This window comes from Xyrauchen texanus, chromosome 9 (genome assembly GCF_025860055.1).
Source record: "Xyrauchen texanus isolate HMW12.3.18 chromosome 9, RBS_HiC_50CHRs, whole genome shotgun sequence".
In the NCBI taxonomy this organism is placed as follows: domain Eukaryota; kingdom Metazoa; phylum Chordata; class Actinopteri; order Cypriniformes; family Catostomidae; genus Xyrauchen; species Xyrauchen texanus.
In genome coordinates, this window is record NC_068284.1 from 9,042,906 (window position 1) to 9,065,109 (window position 22,204).

At 38.0% G+C, this 22,204-nt stretch overlaps 1 protein-coding gene across 1 annotated transcript; it reads right to left on the reverse strand.

The window, feature by feature from the left end:
- Window positions 1-67: 67 nt before the first annotated feature.
- LOC127649093 (synaptosomal-associated protein 47-like) lies at window positions 68-22,064 on the reverse strand. Its single transcript, XM_052134020.1, has 6 exons — window positions 21,694-22,064; window positions 19,264-19,807; window positions 14,670-15,172; window positions 12,451-12,566; window positions 3,399-3,566; window positions 68-438 (listed from the first exon to the last, which is right to left on the reverse strand). The coding sequence occupies exons 2-5, from the start codon at window positions 19,785-19,787 to the stop codon at window positions 3,420-3,422; spliced, it is 1,290 nt and encodes a 429-aa protein (XP_051989980.1). The 5' UTR covers window positions 19,788-19,807; window positions 21,694-22,064; the 3' UTR covers window positions 68-438; window positions 3,399-3,419.
- Window positions 22,065-22,204: the final 140 nt, after the last annotated feature.

A 22,204-nucleotide genomic window follows, 5' to 3' on the forward strand; every position in this document is an offset into this window, starting at 1 on the left:
TCAAGGTTTGTTGTCAACAAATCATTACCCCCAACCTCATAGAAGATTGACAAAAAACAAATGTCAGTTTGAGTTTATTTTACAGTTGCATTGATCACAAAGAATACAGTAAATGAATACAGCATTATGGGTTTACATTTATCAACAATGTCATTGAAATTCAGCATACATATAATTATGTCAATAAAACAAGATTATGCCTGAGATAGAGTTCATTACTATTAGGGGGTTGACAATGCACAGAATCATGTGAAATGGTTTGAGATGTCACCTTATAACAACAACAACAGCATATTGCTCACAATGTTTGTAGTATGGTGGTATCTTCTCAATGATTCTTTCCATTGGGGGTACGCTAAGCCATGCAAAATGTGAATTGAAAAGGAGTGCCATTTGTAGCTGTGTGGCTGAATTTAGGTGGTAGTAGTCTATATGAACCTGAGAAAAAGGAAAAAGAAGACACTTACTGTGATCCTCAATATAGCAGTTGGTTTCTGGAAGTAAGCTTATTTTTTAGCCATAACATATGTACAGTAACATTAAAGATAGATGTACCATGACATTCAAGGAGATGGTATATGCTTCTGTAGAAATCACAAGTCTCAGTGATTTCAATTTATCCAAACAAACAGTATTCAGAAGTTTAAAGTTAGGCTGACGATTACACACGTTGATTCAGTGCGATTCACTGAATAAAGAATTTTGCATATAAATGCAACACAATTAATCATGCCAACTTCTGTAATAAGGAATTGTTCTACCAAAGTGACTATTTAAGCTTGAAGTGCCGCCCGCCTTCATGTTTTTGCGAATCAGTCAGCAGCGGTTAGTCAGCGCAGCTCCACCTGTACAGATAACACGCCGCTATACAGTCGACAAACCGACAGCTGTTCAAAGACAGCTGAATGGAACAGAATGTATGGGTCTCGAGAAAATTTTCTTACGTTTAAACTACATTTAATTCAGTACAGCATCATAAAAACGCTGCGTTTTTGGCTAGAGATACTGAAAACTAGTAAACCGCAATGCAACCGCAATGTACACCGAAGAAACGCGTCCTGTGAAAATAGCCCAACTCTACCTCTGACAGATTGCAGTGGACTGTAGGCCAGTGAAAGGCTTGTGTTCCATGATATGGAAATAAACCAAACAATATATTGACTTCTGAAGCCACTTTTTGTATTGTCTAATACATTTTGTATTGTCTAATTTGCTTGATTTCCAATTCACTCAGTTGGGCTTCTGTTGAATGTCTGGTGTAATAGCGTTGGAAAACAACAAGGGGATGATATAACACTTACTGAAGCAGGCCGCAAGGCATCACAACATAGGACGGGTATTTCAGAGATCCTTGCACAGGACGCTTAAACACAACAGTTACGTAGGTGTTTGTACTTCTTCAGGAATAAAAATAACGTGGATGAGTTTGCAGGTTGTGTATGAAACTGGTTTAACTGCGCAAACTGAACGATTAGAAATTATTATGCAATTCTCTGTGTGTATCTTTGATGAGGTTTAATTCACGCTGTCAAACCACAAAAAGACATACTTGTAACTAAAAATACATTGTGTAGGCTATATGAAAGTATATGCACAATATACTGTATCATCCACTGATAGCTATAGTAAATCATATTTGTGTCGAAATGTGAGTTACACTCCGTGGCGCTGCAGATTTTTAAGCAGCCTTGAGAGACGGCAAGGCAGCGCTGTTTATGTACCTTCATAGAAAATTATAATTTTGCACTGTAGAATGTGCCATGTCGTCCACCAGACACGTCCGGTGTGCGACCCCCTTTTATTTACCCTGCCACTCACAGTTAATTTCGCAACGGGGAGTGCTATATCTGAAAAACTCAATATCAATAATAATCAGGAAAATTCGATTATCGCAGTGTGGAAAAGGCATCGATAGGAAACAGGTAGACAAGTATCTATATCCACAGTAAAACGAGTCCTATATCGACATAACCTGAAAGGCTGCTCAGCAAGGAATAAGCCACTGCTCCAAAACCGCCATAAAAAAGCCAAGCTACAGTTTTCAGGTGCACAAGGGGACAAAGATCTTAATAGATGGTATTATGAGGAAGGAAAATGTGGATATATGGAAGAAACATTTCAAGACATCACCCATGAAGTTAAAGCTTGGTCGCAAATGAGTCTTCCAAATGGTCAATGACCCCAAGCGTACCTCCAATGTTGTGGCAAAATGGCTTAAGGACAACAAAGTCAAGGTATTGGAGTGGCCATCACAAAGCCCTGACCTCAATCTCATAAAAAATTTGTGGGCAGAACTGACAAAGCATGTGCGAGCAAGGAGGCATACAAACCTTACTCTTGTTGAAGGCTACCCAAAATGTTTTTGAAACAAATTGATAAGTAATTTGTAATTGGTAGTGGATTACTTATTTTGAGTAATTTACCCAACACTGGTAAATTTGACCATTATTTTAAGCACAAAGATTTTAGATTAACAATTACATAAGCTTTTATGTCTTTATCTGTACAGAAAAGCATTTGCATACGTAAAGTTTGCACGCATCTTTAACAGACATTTAACTGTATTATTTAGCATTTGCTTCAATGTGTTGTTGGTAACATACCTTTGAACTGGCAATAATGCGGTCACCTTGACTGTTCTTTCCCGCCGCTAAATATGTAATGTCAAGCACCCATTCACAGATGAAATAATACATAATTTTAGAGACTTCATGTCTTTCCTGACTCTTGTAAGCACTAAGAGTGTGCTTTAAGTATTGATGATATCACAGCACGTAGGTAATACTAGAAAGCAAAGGCGTTTTTCTTACAAGTTGGAAGGATCCAATACACCAACTAAGTTAATCTACACATTTATCTTCTCATAACATTCGATGAAATCGAATATTATCTATTACTTGCATACTAAAAACATGCATAATATAGTGGGTATGCATACTGCTTCCTGGATTATTTTGAAATGTGGTATACTAGCATGTTATTTTTAACACGCAAGACCCCATCTAAAAAAGAAAAAGGGTTGGTGGAATCTCTTTAAAGTTTAGCCTTGCAATTTATATAATCACTACCCTTAAGGGTACACCTAAGGTTATTTATACATGAGATATTAGATTTGACACTTCACTCTAATTGGGATGGATTTTGTTATCAAGCCTCTATGCCTAAAAATGTTAGAGGCATCAGGTGATACAAGCACAATAGAAAGACCTTGTCACAGACAAGCATTGAGTGTTTGGTACTTTTATTAAGTATTCATGCTCTACAACTTTCTAAATAACCACACCTTACTCTTAAAGATGAAATGAATAAGTTTAATGTGTTTCCTGAAGAAACACCACTGTATTGAGAAACATGTTCCTTCAAAGTTTTTTTGGTATATATCTGTGCATATATCTTACAATTTATCTGGTGACAGAAGTTCACAGCAGTTTCCTCATGCGGCGAGTGTGTCTGTTGATGTTCATGGTGGCGTGGTCGGTGGAAGAGGACAATACGTCAAGAGCCTCGTCTTGGCGCTCCAGCTCTGATTCAGCCTCCAGGGCCAGATTCTTCAGCTGCTGTAGCATCTACACAAAACCAGCACAAAACGCACTCGCATTTAAATTCCATAGGCATTCTCTGTACATTGACTAAATCATATAGTACTATTCTCTGATTTGGAGGGGGTAAAAACAAGCTAATGGGACATGAAGGCATGTTCATCACAGACCATCATGTGGTATTTAGTTGGTACAACATACTCGACTTTCATATTTTTTGAAGAAAATGTGAGAGGTGCTTGCCCATGCAAACTCAACGACACAATGCTATGGTGTTATGGGTGGTGGCTAGGATGTTGCCAAGCAATCGTTAGTCTGTTTTGGGTGGCTGCTTGCTGGATCAGGTCGAAAGAGCCTCTATGATATTCTTTTCTCTAGTTATGGTATGCTTGGGTCCTGCAAATGAAATCTATGGGATGTTTTCACCTGAAAAACACAAGTCGGAAAAGTAATAGCACCCCTCTTCACAACAAGCCGCACTATTTGAGGTATCATTTATGTCCATAGCACAAACTGTGTGAGCAGAGTTACACATGGAAAATTAAAAGTTAGAGTTTGGAGTGATGCTATTATGATGGAGCCTTCGACTGCAACAATTCATAAAGCGAAGGCTTTTACAATAGAAATAAGGGGAAAAGTGCAAAAAATATCAAGGACTTGCTCCAAACAAAAAGGCATTTGATGCAGAGAGATGCATTCTATGTCAGAAATATACATGTATGAATACAATATATCGAAATGACGATTTTTATAAGCACATTTCAGCTCTTTTTGTCCATAAAATGCAAGCAAACAGGCTGCTGGCTGTTGGACGGTCCAAAAGTCATATTTAGAGAGCATAAAGTAATCCACATGACTCCAGTCGATCAGTTAATGCTTACAAATGCAAACCGATAGGTTTGTGTACAAAATAAATAGATAAATAAAAAGTGTTTAACCTGAATCGCTGCTTCCGGCCAGCACTGTATTGTTGTTTAAAATGAACTAATTCTTGCGTGACGTTCGTTCCTCTGTTGTATACAAAGCGCAAATTTCTCGCTTGAACGCACCATTACGCTTACGTTACGCAACAGCATCGTGATGCGTCGTCTGCTGGCAGGAAGCGTTTTTTTTAAGTTAATAAAATTTTAATTATCGATTTATTTTTCACACAAACCTATTGATTTGCTTCTGAAGGCATTAACTGATCGACTGGAGTCGTGTGGATTACTTTTATGCTGCCTAAATATTACCTTTGGACCGTCAAACAGCCAGCAGCCTGATGGCACCTGTTTACTTGCTCTGTATGGACAAACTGAGCCAAAATGCGCTCATAAAAATCTTCACTTCAGTTCTGCCTGAAAACGGAAAGTCATAAACACTTGGGATGGCTTAAAAGGTATGTAAATCATGAGAGGATTTTTTTTGGGGTGAACTAACCCTTTAATCCATTGGATTTGAGATTATATTGCGAATATCTAGTGAGATGTGAATATGTAGTTGAGAATGCTTTTTGTGGTGTTAATGTAGCATTGATAAAACTTGGCAGGGGATTTACATTTCCCAGCAAGCTTTGCATGGAACTCGATATGGAGAGTAAACGTTAAAATTAAGTTTTATTTTATGTGTTTATATGTTTTGTTATGTTGAGATTTAGTAGTTTCTATTACATTGGAGTTTTGGGGGATACCATTATGGTGAAGAGTGGAGCTCGAGCTTACGATGAGAACAGATGTAACACATGAAAATGATTTCTCGCTTCATTGATCAATTGCTGTGCTAACCATATAACAGTTACTAAACTACACTCTGTAGTGTTTCCAGCCAACATGTATTTAGCATGCTAACATTCAATTTCACAAGTTAGTACATAAAGAAATAAAAGAGATTTATTTGAGTTAAATTGACACATCTTATTTTGTTGGGTCAACCGAATTCAACTAGGTTCTTTCTACACAAAGTGTTTGTGTTGAGATTACATAGTAATTTTAAGTTAAGAATACTCATTTCAAACACTCTTAACCACTCGCCATGAATGAATCAAGTTTAGCCAAAGAGGTATTTTTTGAGTGCAGTAAACCCAACCTCTTTCAGTACTCTCGGACACAATACTGACAACTTTTAGTCTACTACTTAGCCTAATTATTGAATTGTGAAACTCCAACTGTAATTTTCCACAGTGGCCAGTACATGTTGCTATATGACCAATGGCAAAATCTATGCATTTTCCTTTATATTCTTACATACCGTAATTTCCGGACTATAAGCCGCAACTTTTTTCCCACGCTTTGAACCTCGCGGCTTAAACAACGACGCGGCTAATACATGGATTTTTCCCGCTTTCAAATTGTATTTAAAAAAAAAAAAAAAACATTCTGTGACGTGCTCAGTTTTTTGGCGGCATGAAGCTTTCATTAGACCAATGAAATTGCCGAACGGGTTATGGTCAAACAACTTTTTTGTTTACTGGCATCAGTGTGACAGTTTTCAGCACTTGATGTAAGCGCCCTTACCGCTTTTCTCTCCCGGACGGCCGCATGACCACGCCCCCGCTGCCACACCGTGTTTCGTTAAAGCCTGAGTAAAGTTCATTTGTTTCAATGTACCGGTAGGCACCTGCGGCTTATAGACAGGTGCGGCTTATTTATGTTCAAAATAATAATTTTTTTAAATTCAGTGGGTGCGGCTTATATTCAGGTGCGCTCAATAGTCCGGAAATTACGGTACATACAAAAGATACTTTGATCTGCATTCACACTATATGTTGCAAAAATCCTACACCACTCCCTCAATTGCCACAATACTTTAATGCTGGTTTGGGTGGAACATATTCTAGGAAATTATTAATATCATAGGCAAACAATGTTGAAAATACATGCTCTTTATCTACAATGTCTTTGATATCAAATCTACTTGCAGGAAATGCCACATACCAAACTCGGCTCTTATAATGTTGCTAAGGGGCTTTTTATGTTTCTTTCAATAAGGGTCAATAGTTTCAATATTTTCACTTTAGGGTGTGAATCATGCAAATGACTGGAAATCTATAAGCACTTTAAATATAATATAAAATTGGTTTATGAAATTCCCACTCTTCAAACTTTCTATCTAGTATTTAACTAAGTACGATATTGAGTTTATAAAATCATACAATTATCTTTTTGATATAAAACCTGGCACATATGAAAGCAAAGCATCTTATGAATGTTTTGCATGCATTGCATGGGTCTATTTGAAATATTCTTAAATAAATGTTAAATTCTCTTTTACCCTGATTCTGACCTGAAACCTTAAGATATAATAACCAAAAACAAATAATAAAAAGTTTGTTGTTACGGCTGCATTGAGACTGCTTTGTGTGCTGTCCTTGAATCTTTTTGTGGAAGAGTGACATGTTACATCATTTTTTAACGTTGTTATAAACAGTCTGCGCTGAGTCTGTGCATTACAGTCTTCTATAAGACAAAGTACCCTGCCAAACACAAGACCTCATCCCTTTAAAAAACCTCTTTCCCATCATCTCATGGCATTTTAACATGTTTGTTTTTAGTGTTTCTCAACCCCAAAACCATCTTGAAAAGTGATATCTGTCATGGCTGACCAACCATTAATTATCTTTGGTCAAAGCAATAATATTATGTTTTGAAATGGTTCAACATGAAGAGTGCCATTCCGCACAACCCCATAATAATGCACTCAATGAGAAATGGCTGAATGGTTTTTGTGTCAGTGTTTATGTCTGGTTGCTGCTTACCATCCAGCACATCAGCTCGAGTGCTGAGAGGGTTTTACTGTGGCCATCTGCACATAATGGCACTGTGACCTTATATCTATGTGTCGTGGGGGAATGCCTAGAGCCGACTGCCCACCCCTGCGGCATTAAAATTACAGCCCAGAGGAGGTGAAAGATGTCAATTTCATATTAATTCTGATTAAAGGTGCACTCCTTGATTTATTGATTTTTTTCACTAATTGCTAAACTTTTAAATGGAAAGAGATGAATATCCTGGTGTTTGCAAAAAAAAATAAAAAATGCTTTATTCTACAAATGGTGTTAGGCGCACACTAATGAGCAACACCATGTTGAGATCACATGACCAGCAGAATATTACTCGCTTTATATCAATAATCCCTGCTAATTGGATGAGTTGTATGGATTACTTTTATGCTGCCTTTTTGACATTCAAAGTTCTAGTTACCATTCACTTGTATTGTATGGACAAACAGAGCTGAAATTTTCTTCTAGAAATATTTTATAGTGTTCTGCAGAAGAAAGACAGATGTACACATCTGGAATGGCATGAGGGAATTTTCATTTTTGGGTGAACTATACCTTTAACGACTAATATGTTTACATTGTGGTCTGGTGGTGTGAATAATGTCTGTGCTACATAATCTTATGATGTGTGTCATTTATTGCCTAACATTAGTATATACACATTAACTATACTTTATATTGACATTTATTACAATGTGTTACAATTATCACATACCTCTACATACAGACTTGCAGTCTGGGTGTAATGAATTTAACTTTGTCCATCACATCCAGTTTAATTGTATCCTACTAGATGATGTTGTATGCTAAATTTAAATGACACATGTAATGACAACTGACATTTCAAAGATGTTTGATGTAAAGTTACTATGATTTAGGCTAAACATTTTCTGAATAAATGAGCAAATCCAACAAGTGTTTAATCCCTATTCTCTCCCATCATCGATGCTTGACTTTGGCGAAATTAAGCCATACCAATTGAAAAACAAAACATTTTGTCTCTGGTAAGTAAACAGCAGTATCACTTTATCAAGCTTAATAACTAAAAACAAAATATTCACAGACATTTGCCACATCCCACTGCGCAGCACACTGAAGATCCAGTGTAAATGTGTATTATTATTATTATTATAGTTGTGTCACATCAAACAGGCTAATAAGGTCACTTTTAGAGCCTGTAATGAAACACTCTAGCCAACTTAACTCTATCCATTAAATTAATAATAACAGAGAGTTGGCAAAAATCGTGTCTTAAGGCCTAGAAACAAAATGTTTTTTCCCCGTTTCCTTGTTATGCCGAATATTTTTGGTAGCTGTCAAATTTGAGCTCCGCCCTCTAGATTTTTGCAAACTTGTCCTAGGCTGTTCACCCGATCGGAGACAAACCAGTGCCGAAACATTCATTGGAGACCCAATATCAGGGCTGAAGTGGTAATCTGGCATACTGGGCACTTTGGGGCCGATCAGGGGAGGACTGGCCAACAGGAAACGGGCCGAATGGCTGCGATAAGCATTAATGAGCTGCCGCGTTATAAAGAACAGACTACAAAACGGCGCTGCGATATGACGAAAAGGACAGCGACCACCCCCCCAAACAACTTTTGGGCCAGTTGCTATGTACAATCCTAGGCCGATTTCTCTTCCCAGTCCAACCCTGCCCGATATCAATAATTATAAAAATAATTAAAACATTTTGATTCATCTTCACAACATTACGTCAAAAACTTCCAAGTGGGTGTGGCCAGATTTGCTTAAACAATTATAACGCTTGAACAGAATGATATATTTTCACAAAATTTGTCAATCTGAGGACACATGAAAAAGATATCAAGCCTCGGCCACTTGATGGTGCTATACAAATGACAAACGTAAAAATGGCTCTAACTATGAAACCGTTGGTCCGATCGACTTAAGATTTTGCATGCAGTGTCTTTTTTCCAAGGTGCCATCAAGGTCTATGAGGACAGTCACATATATTAAAAACATGGCCGCCATTGACCAATGAACTTTCAGCAGCTATTAGACAGGGTTTTAAAAGGCTGATTGGAATGAAACATGGTAGGCCTATTTGTCTCTTGGCTCAAGAGGTCTGTGTAAAATCTGAACAAAAGAAATCGACCACCAGAGGCACTATTGCGCTTTTCAAATTCTTAAATGGTTGTATCTACCACGTTTCACATAGACATACATTATTTATATCATATGATAAATCTCCTCATTCTGAACAACTTTGCCTCAAGAACCATTGGTGTTAATCAAATCATTCGATTATTAAAAAAAAAAAAAACTTGTCCTAGGCCGTTTGCCTGATCGGAACCACGTCTCCCACTCAACACGTTTAGATGTGCCCTACAATATGAAATAGCCGATAAGTCGGCTGATATTCTGAATTTTTTAATTATTGCATCAACCGATAAAGTATCCTGTTTGGCCGATTTTCTTCCTGAGGGCGTTGAAAATCACCTGCTTGCACGTGAAGTGTCTGAGACATGTAAACGACCAGTCACGGTTCGTTGTCAACATGTTACTACAATAATAGACCGGTGTGCAACAGTTTCATTTAAATGGTCCGCATATCAGAGATGTGGCATACGCATTTGAGCTCAGTTTCCTGTAACATTTAACTGTCTTGTGTAATGAAAAAATGGCAAATATCAATAAAACTAATATCATCTATAATGTCTGAAAATATGTGCATATCTCGTTTAAACAGATGTAATGAACTAACCTCACGCAACTTCAGCAGATCCAGAGATACCTCTAAAGCACATATTCTATCAGTCTCTCCTCAGGAGTTCCTTGTCAATTTTTACTTTCCTTTCTAATGATAAAAGGCAAATATCAATGAAACTTCTATTATATACACCATTTGCAAATATGTAGATATCTCATTTAAACAGATGTATTAAATTCATGCGTTTTCTTCCCGTCGAGCGCTCATCTAATATCTTCCTCTGACGCACGTAGTCTTTCAGCCAGAATCAAAAACTTTAGGATCAGGATTAAAAGTTGCTCTGATTCACAAATCATGATGGTCAGTGGTCACAATCCAAGCAGGCGATCCAGCCTGTTCAAACTGTCAGGAGATTGAGGCTCGCACAGGATACGCACAAGCGTGTGAGTGCGACCAAAGTCTTTCTAGCAAGTCACTCCACTGTCGGCCATGTTTGGAATGCTCACGGGAGGCTATTTCCAGTCATGAAAGTGCAGCTCCTATAGACTTGAATGAAGAAAGACCAAAACTCCAAAACGGTTAGTCATGATCAAAGAACATATTTTAAATCAGCAGATAAATCTGCCAACACTGGTATCATAAATGGTGATTCTTTACCTCTGATTACGCTAAAAAACTAAATTTAAATGCGCATGCACGTTCTCAAGTTGATTGACATGCGATGTCTGTATCTAAAAGGTGATTGGCTATAAGGCAGGACTTCTTATCTACATCTGTTGACTGTTGGCTGCAGTTGGGCGTACTAATTTCTCCCATTCATTTTAACAGAGTGGCCCGTTCTCTGCTAAATAGTCTCTGATGCAACTTCAAGGTAAAAGCTTGTCACGTGTGCTATAAATAAATGTCTAATTCACTATCATTGTGTGTACAATTGGTTTGATTCTGTATTTTTTGAGAAAATGAAATTGCCAATGCGCTCATGCCATCCACGGTTGCTGGACTACTGTGTGTAGGGCTGGGTATAGAGTTCAATACATTTTAGGCACCGACCGAATTGCCTCTAAAAAATCGAGTATCGAAAAATGTCTTGTCGTTCGGGATCACATTTTGATACCTAAGGGGTTCATCTCGTCAACGATAAGCATGTAGCATGCTAGATGTGCCCAAATCTAAAAGTGCTGGTGATTGGCTGTGGTTAGGCATCAAGGAAAAACACTAGTTTACGCCGGTTACGCCCAGAGACACGGCTCATACAAGAGGCTGTAGTGTGTATGCGTCTCAACCCCCCTAGATGTAAAAGATGTGGAAAAGATCAAAAGTGTGGCTACATTTCACCAGGCTCGATGACAACTGCGCGCAATGCAATATTTGTGACAAGATAATTGCTGCCAAGACCGGCAACACGACAAACCCGATGAAGCACTTGACAGAGAACGGAATAAACTTGAGAGCAGAAAGTTGCTCCGTCTTCGAATGCAAGAAGAGCTGGTGCAGTCATCCTCTCAGCGTTCCTTCTACATGCCCACCACACGAGTCCTCCTCCAAAACTACTGATGAATGCAGCGGCACTATGACTCCGACAGGGAATGTTAACATTTAGCAAACAAACCAACAAACAAAATCGGCTAACTTGTAGATGTACATGCTTGTGTACTTGTTAAATCAACGTTCCTGTGCGTGGTGACATTGTCCTATAAACTGGGACCTACGTAACGTTAGATATTGTTTGGATGTATGGCTATAGATAGCTAGCTAAATCAATGATAAAAACGCTTTAAGGTTGACAGTAACTGATCAAGTTTAACTCACATTAAACTAGTTATCTTGTTAAACTGTGCTGATCCTTAGGGTTGGCTGAATTAACAGTTTATCTTTCTTGTTTTTTGTTTTTTTCCCTCCACATTAATGTTACAGCCCCTGCCGACCCTGGCATGAGGAGACCAGAAGGCTCAGTACATGAGTCTGTAAAAAAAGTCACTCAAAAAGTAGCCACTTTTACTTTTAAATGGTTATAACCAATGGAATGAGATAGTCACCAAGTTTGGAAGATTTATGTAAGGGGTCAATCTGAGGACACATGAAAAAAAAATAGCACACCTTTGCCTCTTGGTGGGACTATAACAGTCAGGAATGCAAGAAAGGCACTTTATTGTTGTTTTAGGTGCTAACAGACTGCCTAATTAATGCTTAATATCTGTTTGCATGTGTACTTAAAGGCCCTTAAACACTTGAACCCCATTAATTGCTGCTTGCAGCTATATTTTTAAATGTATTTGACAACTAATTGGCAATGTTCTAGGAATAAAGACATCACTTTCCAAAACCAACAAATATGCTTTGAAATGGTCTATATATCATGGCATTACAGTACTGTATGACTGTTGCATTAAAGTGGTTGCAAAAAGTTGATCTGTCTTGTTATAAGCCGAATGGACAACATTTGATTGGTGATGATTGTGAATTTGTATCACTATACTGACCTGTTTGAGCTCCTGTGCCTCTGCCTCAGTTACTATGGGCTGGAGCACCTGAAGTTGCAGTTGAGTGAGTTCACCAGCTGGTACCTCCACTGGCACTTCTGTGTCCTGACCATGACCTGAAGAAAGGCAGAATGTGGACATATGATCCGTACTGACTATGCCAGTTAAGCTGAGATGAATATATTTAGAATGTTCTGAGGGTTTGTTGGTGAGAGATGGTTGATTTAATTTAAACCATGTTAAATGTTAAACATTATTTAAGAAGGCCACGATGGGACAATCAAAATCTGCACCTCTCAATGAACAAGCAGTATTAGATTGAGATCACATCAAAAGTTAGAGCATGACTACCACCATGTGGTGGAAATATGCTACCTTGTGTTTTTGAGTGTTATTACTAACCATTGTCAAGATTTTTCTGGTAAAATATCTAAACAAAGTCTCTGGTTATGCTTTGTTATATTCTAGTACAAAAGTACCCAAACAAGTGTTGCTGTCTATAAACATTTAAATGCTTTTCATTTTGAAGGTTGTTTCATTCTCAAAGATTAGTAAATACTTCATATACTGTATGTCTTGGCAAAACATAAGTGCATTACCAATACAAAGACTCTCTGGAATATTCTAATTGTTCAATCGTGGGATTCTTCTGTAAATAAAAAGTACATTATGACTGCTACATTGACTGTTGTCCAACGTGTTTGTCGAATTTAAAATAAAAATGCACATTCGAATGCAAAAACTGTGCTTTAAAATTTTAGATATGTGCCAAACACTGACAATGACTTAGGTGGAGGTCTTCGACCGTTGCATCTTGCTCTCTTATCAGTGTCTCGCAGCATGAACAATGTGTTTTAAGATGCCACTGTCTGAAAATATCACAACTGTACAACTGTAATTAATAAAAACCTCTGTGGTACCACCGGCATTTTGAATGAACAGTTTTTTTTTCTTTTCATATCATAAGATCATTTCAACTCAAATCAATATTTCATGTCCATTTACATATTTATTTGGTAGTTGCTGTGTAAGCAAGTAATAGAAATGTGTGAGAAAACGTACAGTCATCTGAAGCTGAATAGATAATGTACTGTCATTATCATAAAATATAAAATAATTTTGCAGTAATAAATGGATGTGCAGTCCATTATCCCTTACTTATTACACAGCTCTCTGGAATACTAGATTCGGATTGGTCAATCAAGCCATTTAGTGGTCTGATATTTATGAATAACAACCGCACATCCAGGGATGAAGTGATATCAGGGTATCGGGAGTAATCTTTCCTACTTTCATATCACTCAGTGATCTCTATAGGTAATCTAATAAAAGCATTAAAACTTAAATCAATGTTTTATGTCCATTTATTTGGCAAGTAGTTAATAAACTGGATAATGAGAAGTCTTTTTCACAACATAGCCTAAATAGGGTTGTGCAAGAGTAATCGAGTAATTGAGTAATCGTTCTGTACCAGTTAGTCGACAATTAAAAACACTACTCAGATTTTACAAATGGATTTTTCTTTGCACATTTTCCTGCCGTGAGGAGCGCTGAATACTGTCCTTCCCCATTTGAATCTCTCACCAAATCTCACAGTTACAAGTGTCGTCGAGGTGTTGGATGAGAAGATATGCTATTGAGATTTGGTTCTTGTTAGAGTCATGCAAACCAACGAACGAAGATCTGCATTTATGGTGGAAAGAAAAGATGAAGCGGTACGAGAAACTCTGAAGCTTTTTGCATTTTGATACCGTTATTGGTAAAGTTTGTGAATAAAACTACATTTCATTTATGTGTCATACTTGTTATTTTAAACTTAAGAGAAACTGATTGCTGAGTTGTGTGGGTTAGAGTACTTTACAACAAAATTACTTGAAAATGCCCATCCCTTAAATTCTGTTTCTGGAGACTGATTTCATGTCCATTTATTAGTTTATTTGGAAGTAGCCATAATGGAATAAGTGGCTGGATAATATACAATATACAGGTCTTTATCACGAAAATAAAACCCTTCAGGTTGATACAAGATCCTGATCCCCCTGTCAGGGTTTATCTTGCGATAACGACCAGCAGATAATACATTATCACTTAATTAATCAAATCTACTTTTGTTTACATAAAGTAGAAGACATGAAAGTACCATAATTCTGAAGTTGTAACAACTGTATTAACAAGTCATGGTTTCATGAAACAGTCAGCTAGATGTCCTTTAGCTGTACCTGCACTCCAGAAGTTCCCTCCACCCTCTGGGCTGCCTGGTGTTGTTGCTGGTGTCAGCTGAAATGCTGCATAGTCACAGGTGAACTCCATTTTCTTCTTATACTGCATCTCCAGTACAGACAAAACTTCCACCATCCTGGCCGAGAGAGCACGGAAACAGATGTCCGGCTTGCCGATGAACCGTTGCCGCACACTTATCTCATAGGGGTTGTGCACACGGATATCATCCACCTCTTCCTTGTCAAAGCGATGAAGGAGCTGTCCATTTGCATCTCGAACCTCCAAAGAGGAGACTAACACCATCAAACTGCCTGGCTTTATGTCCCCAGAGGTTCCACTGCTGGAAATAATAGCTGGAATGCTGGTTATGACTTTCTGGCCCTTGCCTTGTCTTTTAGTATACGCTGCTTTGGCAGCCACCTCAGATTTGGCCTGCTGATGGCTCTTCCATGGCAATTTTCCAAAAGGCCACCAAGACGGACACTCAAGTTCGCACAGTAGTCTGCACACAGTGGAAACAATGGCATCAATAAATGCATTAAGAAATCTCTGTTATCTGGGATTGAGAATTACATACAGCTGTTGAAAGACTATGAACAGTCAAATAATCAGGGGTCGGAAGTAAATGTTGTCCCCCGTTTTTGTAGATTATAAATAACTGTGTTGACACTCTGCCCCATGAAAAATCATATTTAGGGATGTGCAAAACTGCATATTTTAAAGTCGGCTAGTCTTAAAGAAGGCTTATATAATTATTTTGGTTTGACAAGTCAATTTAGTGTTATTATACAAAATTGGTTTAGGGTTTTTTCAAAAGGTGCGTCCCAAACTGCACACTTCTGCACTATTCTATGTCATTTTAAAGTCCAAGTGGCACGCCCAACGAGCCACGTGATAAAGATGTGCGAGTAGACGGTCTTAGATGCAGAGGCAGCTGGGATCCGTCCCCTGGCACCCGGACTGAGGCGAATCACTGTGCCATCACGAGGACTTAGTGTGTACATTGGGAATAGGACATTCCAAAAATGTGAAAAATAAAATACAAATAAAATAATGAAAATGCAACACAAAGGAGTGTACAACGAGTACCCGGATGATGCACTTTTTTAACCGTCAAAACGGAGTGTGAAATTATTGGACACTTCATGCACTCAAGAGTTCGCGGCTTGCCGTATGTAGTGGAAGCGGTGGCATAACCAGGCCGTGTTGATAGTCTGACAAAACAATTGTGAACAATGGAGAATGTTGAATGCTTTACCATCACCCCACGCTCTGTGAATATCTACGTTGTTTGAGATATAAGTGTTGAATTGAGGTTGGCTAACACGTTAAATCAAGCGACATCACATTGCATGCGTCTGAGTCGTCACTTCCATCAGCTGTTAAATGGCGAATGCTTCCATGTCATAATAAAGCATTAAGTATTGAATTTTTTAAGATACTACACTTTAAAAATTCATTCACAACATCGCTGAGTGCATAGGGTATATAGTAAGTGCATACAGTATATTCTGTTTAGTGCGTCGTTTGGGACAAAGCTCAAAACATTCTAACACTAACTCCTTCTAGTGCTTTCAAACTATATCCACCAAACTCGGCACAAACATTCAGATTTTTTTTACTTGGAGTGCTTTATCTTTTCTAACTGATCGGATTAATAGTTTTCGCACAGCGGACGATCAAAATCGATTTACATTAATGGAATGTTTAAAGTGGCCATAGTCAAACTTCAACTGTTCTTCAACAATTCACAAATTCTACAAACAACAAACAAGATTCTAAAGTTGGCTGTTGGATTTAAAATGTTGAGAAGAGTAACTGTTATTGTCAAACTGCCCCAACAGTGCGAGTTCAAACTTTTAAACTACTTTAAAACTATTTCAAACTTCTTTTTGGAAGACCTATCTCTATCTAGTTACAGTATGATGATGTATGCAGACTTTTTAGTGAAAAAAAAGTACTTCCTGACCTGTGAGTCATTTATTTAATCATGTCTGACTATATATTTACCAAGAACTGTTATTGTGTTATGTGTACTTGAAGGAATAGTTCACCCAAAAATGTAAATTCTCTCATCATTTACTCATCCTCATGTCATCCCATATGTGTATGAATTTCTTCTGCTGAACCCAAAAGATTTTTAGAAGAATATTTTAACTCCGTAGTTCCATACAATGCAAGTGAATGGTGGCCAGAAAGCACAGGTCCAAAAATCACATAAAGGCAGCATAAAAGTAATCCATAAGTCTTCAGTGGGTTAATCCATGTCTTCAGAAGTCATATGAGAGGTGTGGGTGAGAAACAGTTCAATATTTTATTCCTTTTTTTCTATTCACCTTTTTCCTACAGCTTGTGATGCTAAGCATGAAATGTGGGCAGTACTTCCGTTATCAAGTAAACACAGTTGTTGTTGTTGCAGCGTCCATCCATTTATTCTTTTGTTGCTGTGTTGGGATTTTGAGGAGAGGGCATACATCAATCACTATGTCAGTGTGTTACTGAACAATAATAAACTGCAAATAAGTCATAAATACAAAAAAAGCACAAACTAAACCGGCACGCTGTTTTTCCCAGATGCAGTTTCAATTTCACAAACGTAACATTTCGAGCAAAATTATCTGTTGTTGTAGTGTAGTACCTCTGTTAGTTCAGTTTCAGATTTGTGTGTGTGTGTGTGTGTGTGTGTGTGCTTGTCGTCTTGTCACACTGCATGTTGATATCAGACAGACACACTGAGGAAGAGCCGTGAAGTTCTCATGCATGAGTATGTAACTGCTTTTTCAAGTTGTCCGATCGGATGTTACTTCCTTTTAAATCCGCATGTAAGTTTAAACTTTTGTTCGGCATAGCGATTGATTGAGAGGCGGTGCCAAAAATCTCTGCGGCGCTTCGCTGTTGTGCAGAACAGCGTTTACACATCAAATGCAATGTTGTGAAATGCACTTTTAACTTCCTCTGCAGAGGTGGGTAGTAACACGCTACATTTACTCTGTTACATTTACTTGAGTAGCTTTTTAGAAAAAAAATATTTTATGAGTATAGCTAAGGTGGGTACGCTTTGCGGATCGCGTGTTTGACTTCTGGAGCATGAGCTGACAGTATTTCTGCGTGTGCAGAGCAATTCTGCGTTTGATAGATGTGGCACGTTTATCTTATGGACAATAAAAAACAAGCTCTAAACTTAAATAAGCACAACATGCTTCCAAATACAGAGATAAGTTGCAGTTTACACAGTGTACAGAACTAATTATCTAAATTCTTTTAACACTGAAAATACTGGAACTACTCTGAACAAAGAATCCTATTAGGACTTTAAAAAGCATTATATATTATTGGGTCTGTGGGACATTGGTCATATTTTTCACCATAATAATGACTAGAAACTGGTTTCCAAACTTCTCTTCTAAATGACAGATTCGTCCCCATGTGATAAATCAACCATAAATAAAAGTGCTGTCATAATTTCGTCTCAATCCCTTTTAAAAAATAGTGACTATAAGACTTACTTACTGTCAGACTCTTTAATTGTGTTGCATTTGATACTACATGAGGGTGTATGATGACAATTTCCATTCCATGGAAGTGAGTAAAATAATTTTTTTTAGTAAGTAATTCTACTTTTACTTTTGGTTATTCTACCCACCTCTGTTCTTCTGTATGTGTTTTGTTTGTTATCCAACCACAAAATGTTTAGCACCCTGTTCATAACTATTTTAAGCGCTGAACATTTGCGAGCGGATCATCCGAAAAGCATCTTAATACCAGCTGTAAACAGGGTCTAAAATGACTGCAGTCAAAGCTAGCGAATGCTATAGAATGACTTCCGGCAGAAGTTGCACCCATGTCCATTTCCCCAGTATGAGCCCCAGGGAAAAGGTGGATAAATCTCCACATTCACATTCTTTTTTTTTTCTTTTGCCGATTCGCATTCTTGGTGCATATCGCCACCTACTGGGCAGGGAGGAGAATTTATACTAATAAAGAACTTAAATGTTGAACTGTTTCTCACCCCACACTTATCATATCGCTTCTGAAGACATGGATTAAACCATTCGAGTTGAATGGATTACTCTCATTATGCCTTTTGGACCTGTGCTTTCTGGCCATCATTCACTTGCATTGTATGGACATACAGAGCTGATATATTTTTCTAAAAATCTTTGTTTGTGTTCAGCACAAGAAATTATGAAGGATGAGAGAATTTTAATTTTTGGGTGAACTGTTCCTTTAAGACTCATTAAACTTAGGCTAAATCAGCATAGGCAATGAGTAGTTATAGATACACATTGTGAGTTAACTAATGGTATTTTTTACAAAATGATGAATTAATAAAATAATTTAAAATTTGCTTAAACAAGCATTTTCCAAGAATCTATTCTGTTAAAATATTAAATGTTCTCATCATTTGGAAACATTCTGCTGAGGGCTTTAAATGCAACAAGAATTGCTTATTTCCAAACATTTCATCCTCAAAAATCCTAAAATAATTATAACCAGAATCCCTTACAATTTCCATCACTAATGACACTTCAACAAGAATGGGTTGCTAACATACTAGCACATTTTCAAAGTCTAATCCTGAACAAAACTTACTTATCGGCCACATTCAGGTCTGATTCGATCTTGTCCAAGCCCTGAATCATGTTGTCAAACTGCTCTCCCTGGAGGTTCAGGACTTTCCCGGTGTCATCCAGTCTCCGCTGAGCTCCAGATATCAGGCTGATCAGTTCCTGCCCTTTACTGAGAGGAGCTTCAGCTCCGTGGGGTTGTGTGGGCGACAGCAGCCGCTCCCTCCAGAAGTGCTCCAACACATGGTAAACAGCAGCACGGCAGGGCCTTAAGGAGCCAAACCAGTGCTTGATGTTTCCCTGCTCCAACACGGTCAGAGTGCTGAAGATGAAGCTTGAGGATTCCATCTTGATCTCCATGATGTGCGAGAGCCTCAGGCTGGCCAGACTCTCCTGGTTCTGCTCAGAGGAGAAGCGCAGGGTGGTGCGGGTTAACGAAAGGGTGCCGCTGACCCAGCGTTTCTCACTGTTGATGTAATAAGAGCCGGGCCAACTGTGAATGGATGCATCCCGGCTCATCTTGATGGACTGATTTGGCACGAATGCCATGAGTCTGGCCTGGAGCTCACCTGTCAAGTCAATAATGTATGTAAGTAGTTATTAAGCAGACACAATTCATTGATAACTTTATGACCAATGAATTTCCAAGACCTTTACAGTCATTCATAATTACTGGATATGGTTTATATATATACACTGCTGGGCCAAAAAAAAAATAAAAAGTCACCTTTTGGATTTAAATAAGCAGATAATTAAGAGCCTATTATTTGATAATTATTGCAGTGATTAATATGTTTCAGCTGCCAACAATTATTTTAACCCATACTGATGTAGTGTGTAGCTTCTCATTTCTTAACAACCATGTCGGAAGACGTATCCCGTGGTTGTGGAAAAGATGTTACAGTGTTTCAAAAGGGGCAAATTATTGGCCAACATCAAGCAAAGCCAACAAATAAGGAGATTGATGAAATCACTTGAATTGGGTTTAGAACTGTCCAACACATTATTAAAACATAAAAGGATAGTGATGAACTGTCAGCTTTATGGAAGAAATGTGGTTGGGAAAAAATCTTGAATGATTGTGATCGGAGTTTACTAAAACGCTTGAAGTCACATCGTAAAAATCGACAGTAGAACTCAACAGCTATGTTTAATAGTGAAAGCAAGAAGGGGGCTACCACCCCGGGAGTCACAAGTTCGAATCCAGGGTGTGTGAGTGACTCCAGCCAGGTCTCCTAAGCTACCAAAAATGGCCCGGTTGCTAGGGAGGGTAGTCACATGGGGTAACCTCCTCATGGTCACGATTAGTGGTTCTCACTATCAATGGGGCACATGGTAATTTGTGCATGCATCGCGGAGAATAGCATGTGCCTCCACATGTGTAGTCTCCGAGGTGTCATGCACGATGAGCCACGTGATAAGATGCACGGATTGACGGTCTCAGAAGCGGAGGCAACTGAGACTTATCCTCCGCCACCCGGATTGAGGTGAGTAACCACGCCACCACGAGGACCTAGTAAGCAGTGGGAATTGGGCATTCCAAATTGGGAGAAAAGGGTATTTACATTACATTTGCGCATTTGGCAGACGCATTTATCCAAAGCGACTTACAGTGCACTTATTACAGGGATAATCCCCCCGGAGCAACCTGGAGTTACGTGCCTTGCTCAATGACACAATGGTGGTGGCCGTGGGGATCGAACCAGCGACCTTCTGATTACAAGTTATGTAGTTTAGCCCACAACGCCACCACCATAAGAAAAAATAATGCAATAACATTTGAGCATTTCCACATGCACCAAGCGACAAGAACTTACAAGAAATCCACTTGTTAGTGAGGCAAATCAGAAAACAACCGACTTCCAGATTTACCATATTTTATTTATATATATAATTATAGTAAGATCGCACACTTAAAATTAGCAATATCTAACAGCTGAAATATATATTTTTCCTCACTGTGCAAAATTGTTTATATATTACAGCAATTTTAATGACTTGTCCATGTTTAATGACAAGTTCCTTGATATTAAAATGAAATGATTGTGAATCACATTAAACAGCAAGCTATAATTCATGTTTGATTTGTTTTTTCGCAGTGTGGGCCTTGCTGTATTTTTTTTAATTATTTTATTAGTAGTAGTATTATTATTAACTCACATTGCACATACAAATAAACGAAGAAAAAAAGAAAAAGACAGGAAAAAAAAATATGACTTAACAAAAAAAATCGAAATAACACACACATACATATAATCAACAAAACCAAAATGTAGTCAATTTTAGAAATGTAAATGTATTGTATACTCTTTGTATACAATTGTATTGTAACTAACCCTATCAAATCAACTGTAAACACTATTAACATGGTTCTGTATGCTCAATAACAGATGATCGAGTATGCAATAACATGATAAACGCTATTCAAACCCAATGCTCCTCATGAATTTCATACCTTTCTGTTGTTTTTCTTAGATGACAGCTACAGTAGGGTGTGACATCAATGGCGTACTAAGGTAAACAACGACTTTTAACATCGTAAAGAGCTGTTTTCATGTGTTTTCTGTGGGGTATATATCAGTCGGAAGCGAGACATTTATTGCGATGCCCTTATATAAATTATGTAATCGATTTAAGGACGAATTAACATTCCGGTTCCGCGTCGTGTTAGAGCGATGAAAACATAACTGCTCATGTTTACTGTCCGATGTACCAGAGACACTCATTAAATGTTCCGTTCTAATGTTCAGCTAAGGACAACGACCTCTGGTTCTATTGAGTTAATAAAATAATGCGAAATATATTCGCCTGGTCTGTTAGATAACTCACTTAAAAAAAAACATTACAATTAACATCTCTATCATACATTAACCCCAATGAATATCCTTCACACATGAACACAGATAGACACCGTGTGGTGCGCACACGTATTTCTTCCGGTGTGCAACTCGCTAGCCTTGACACAA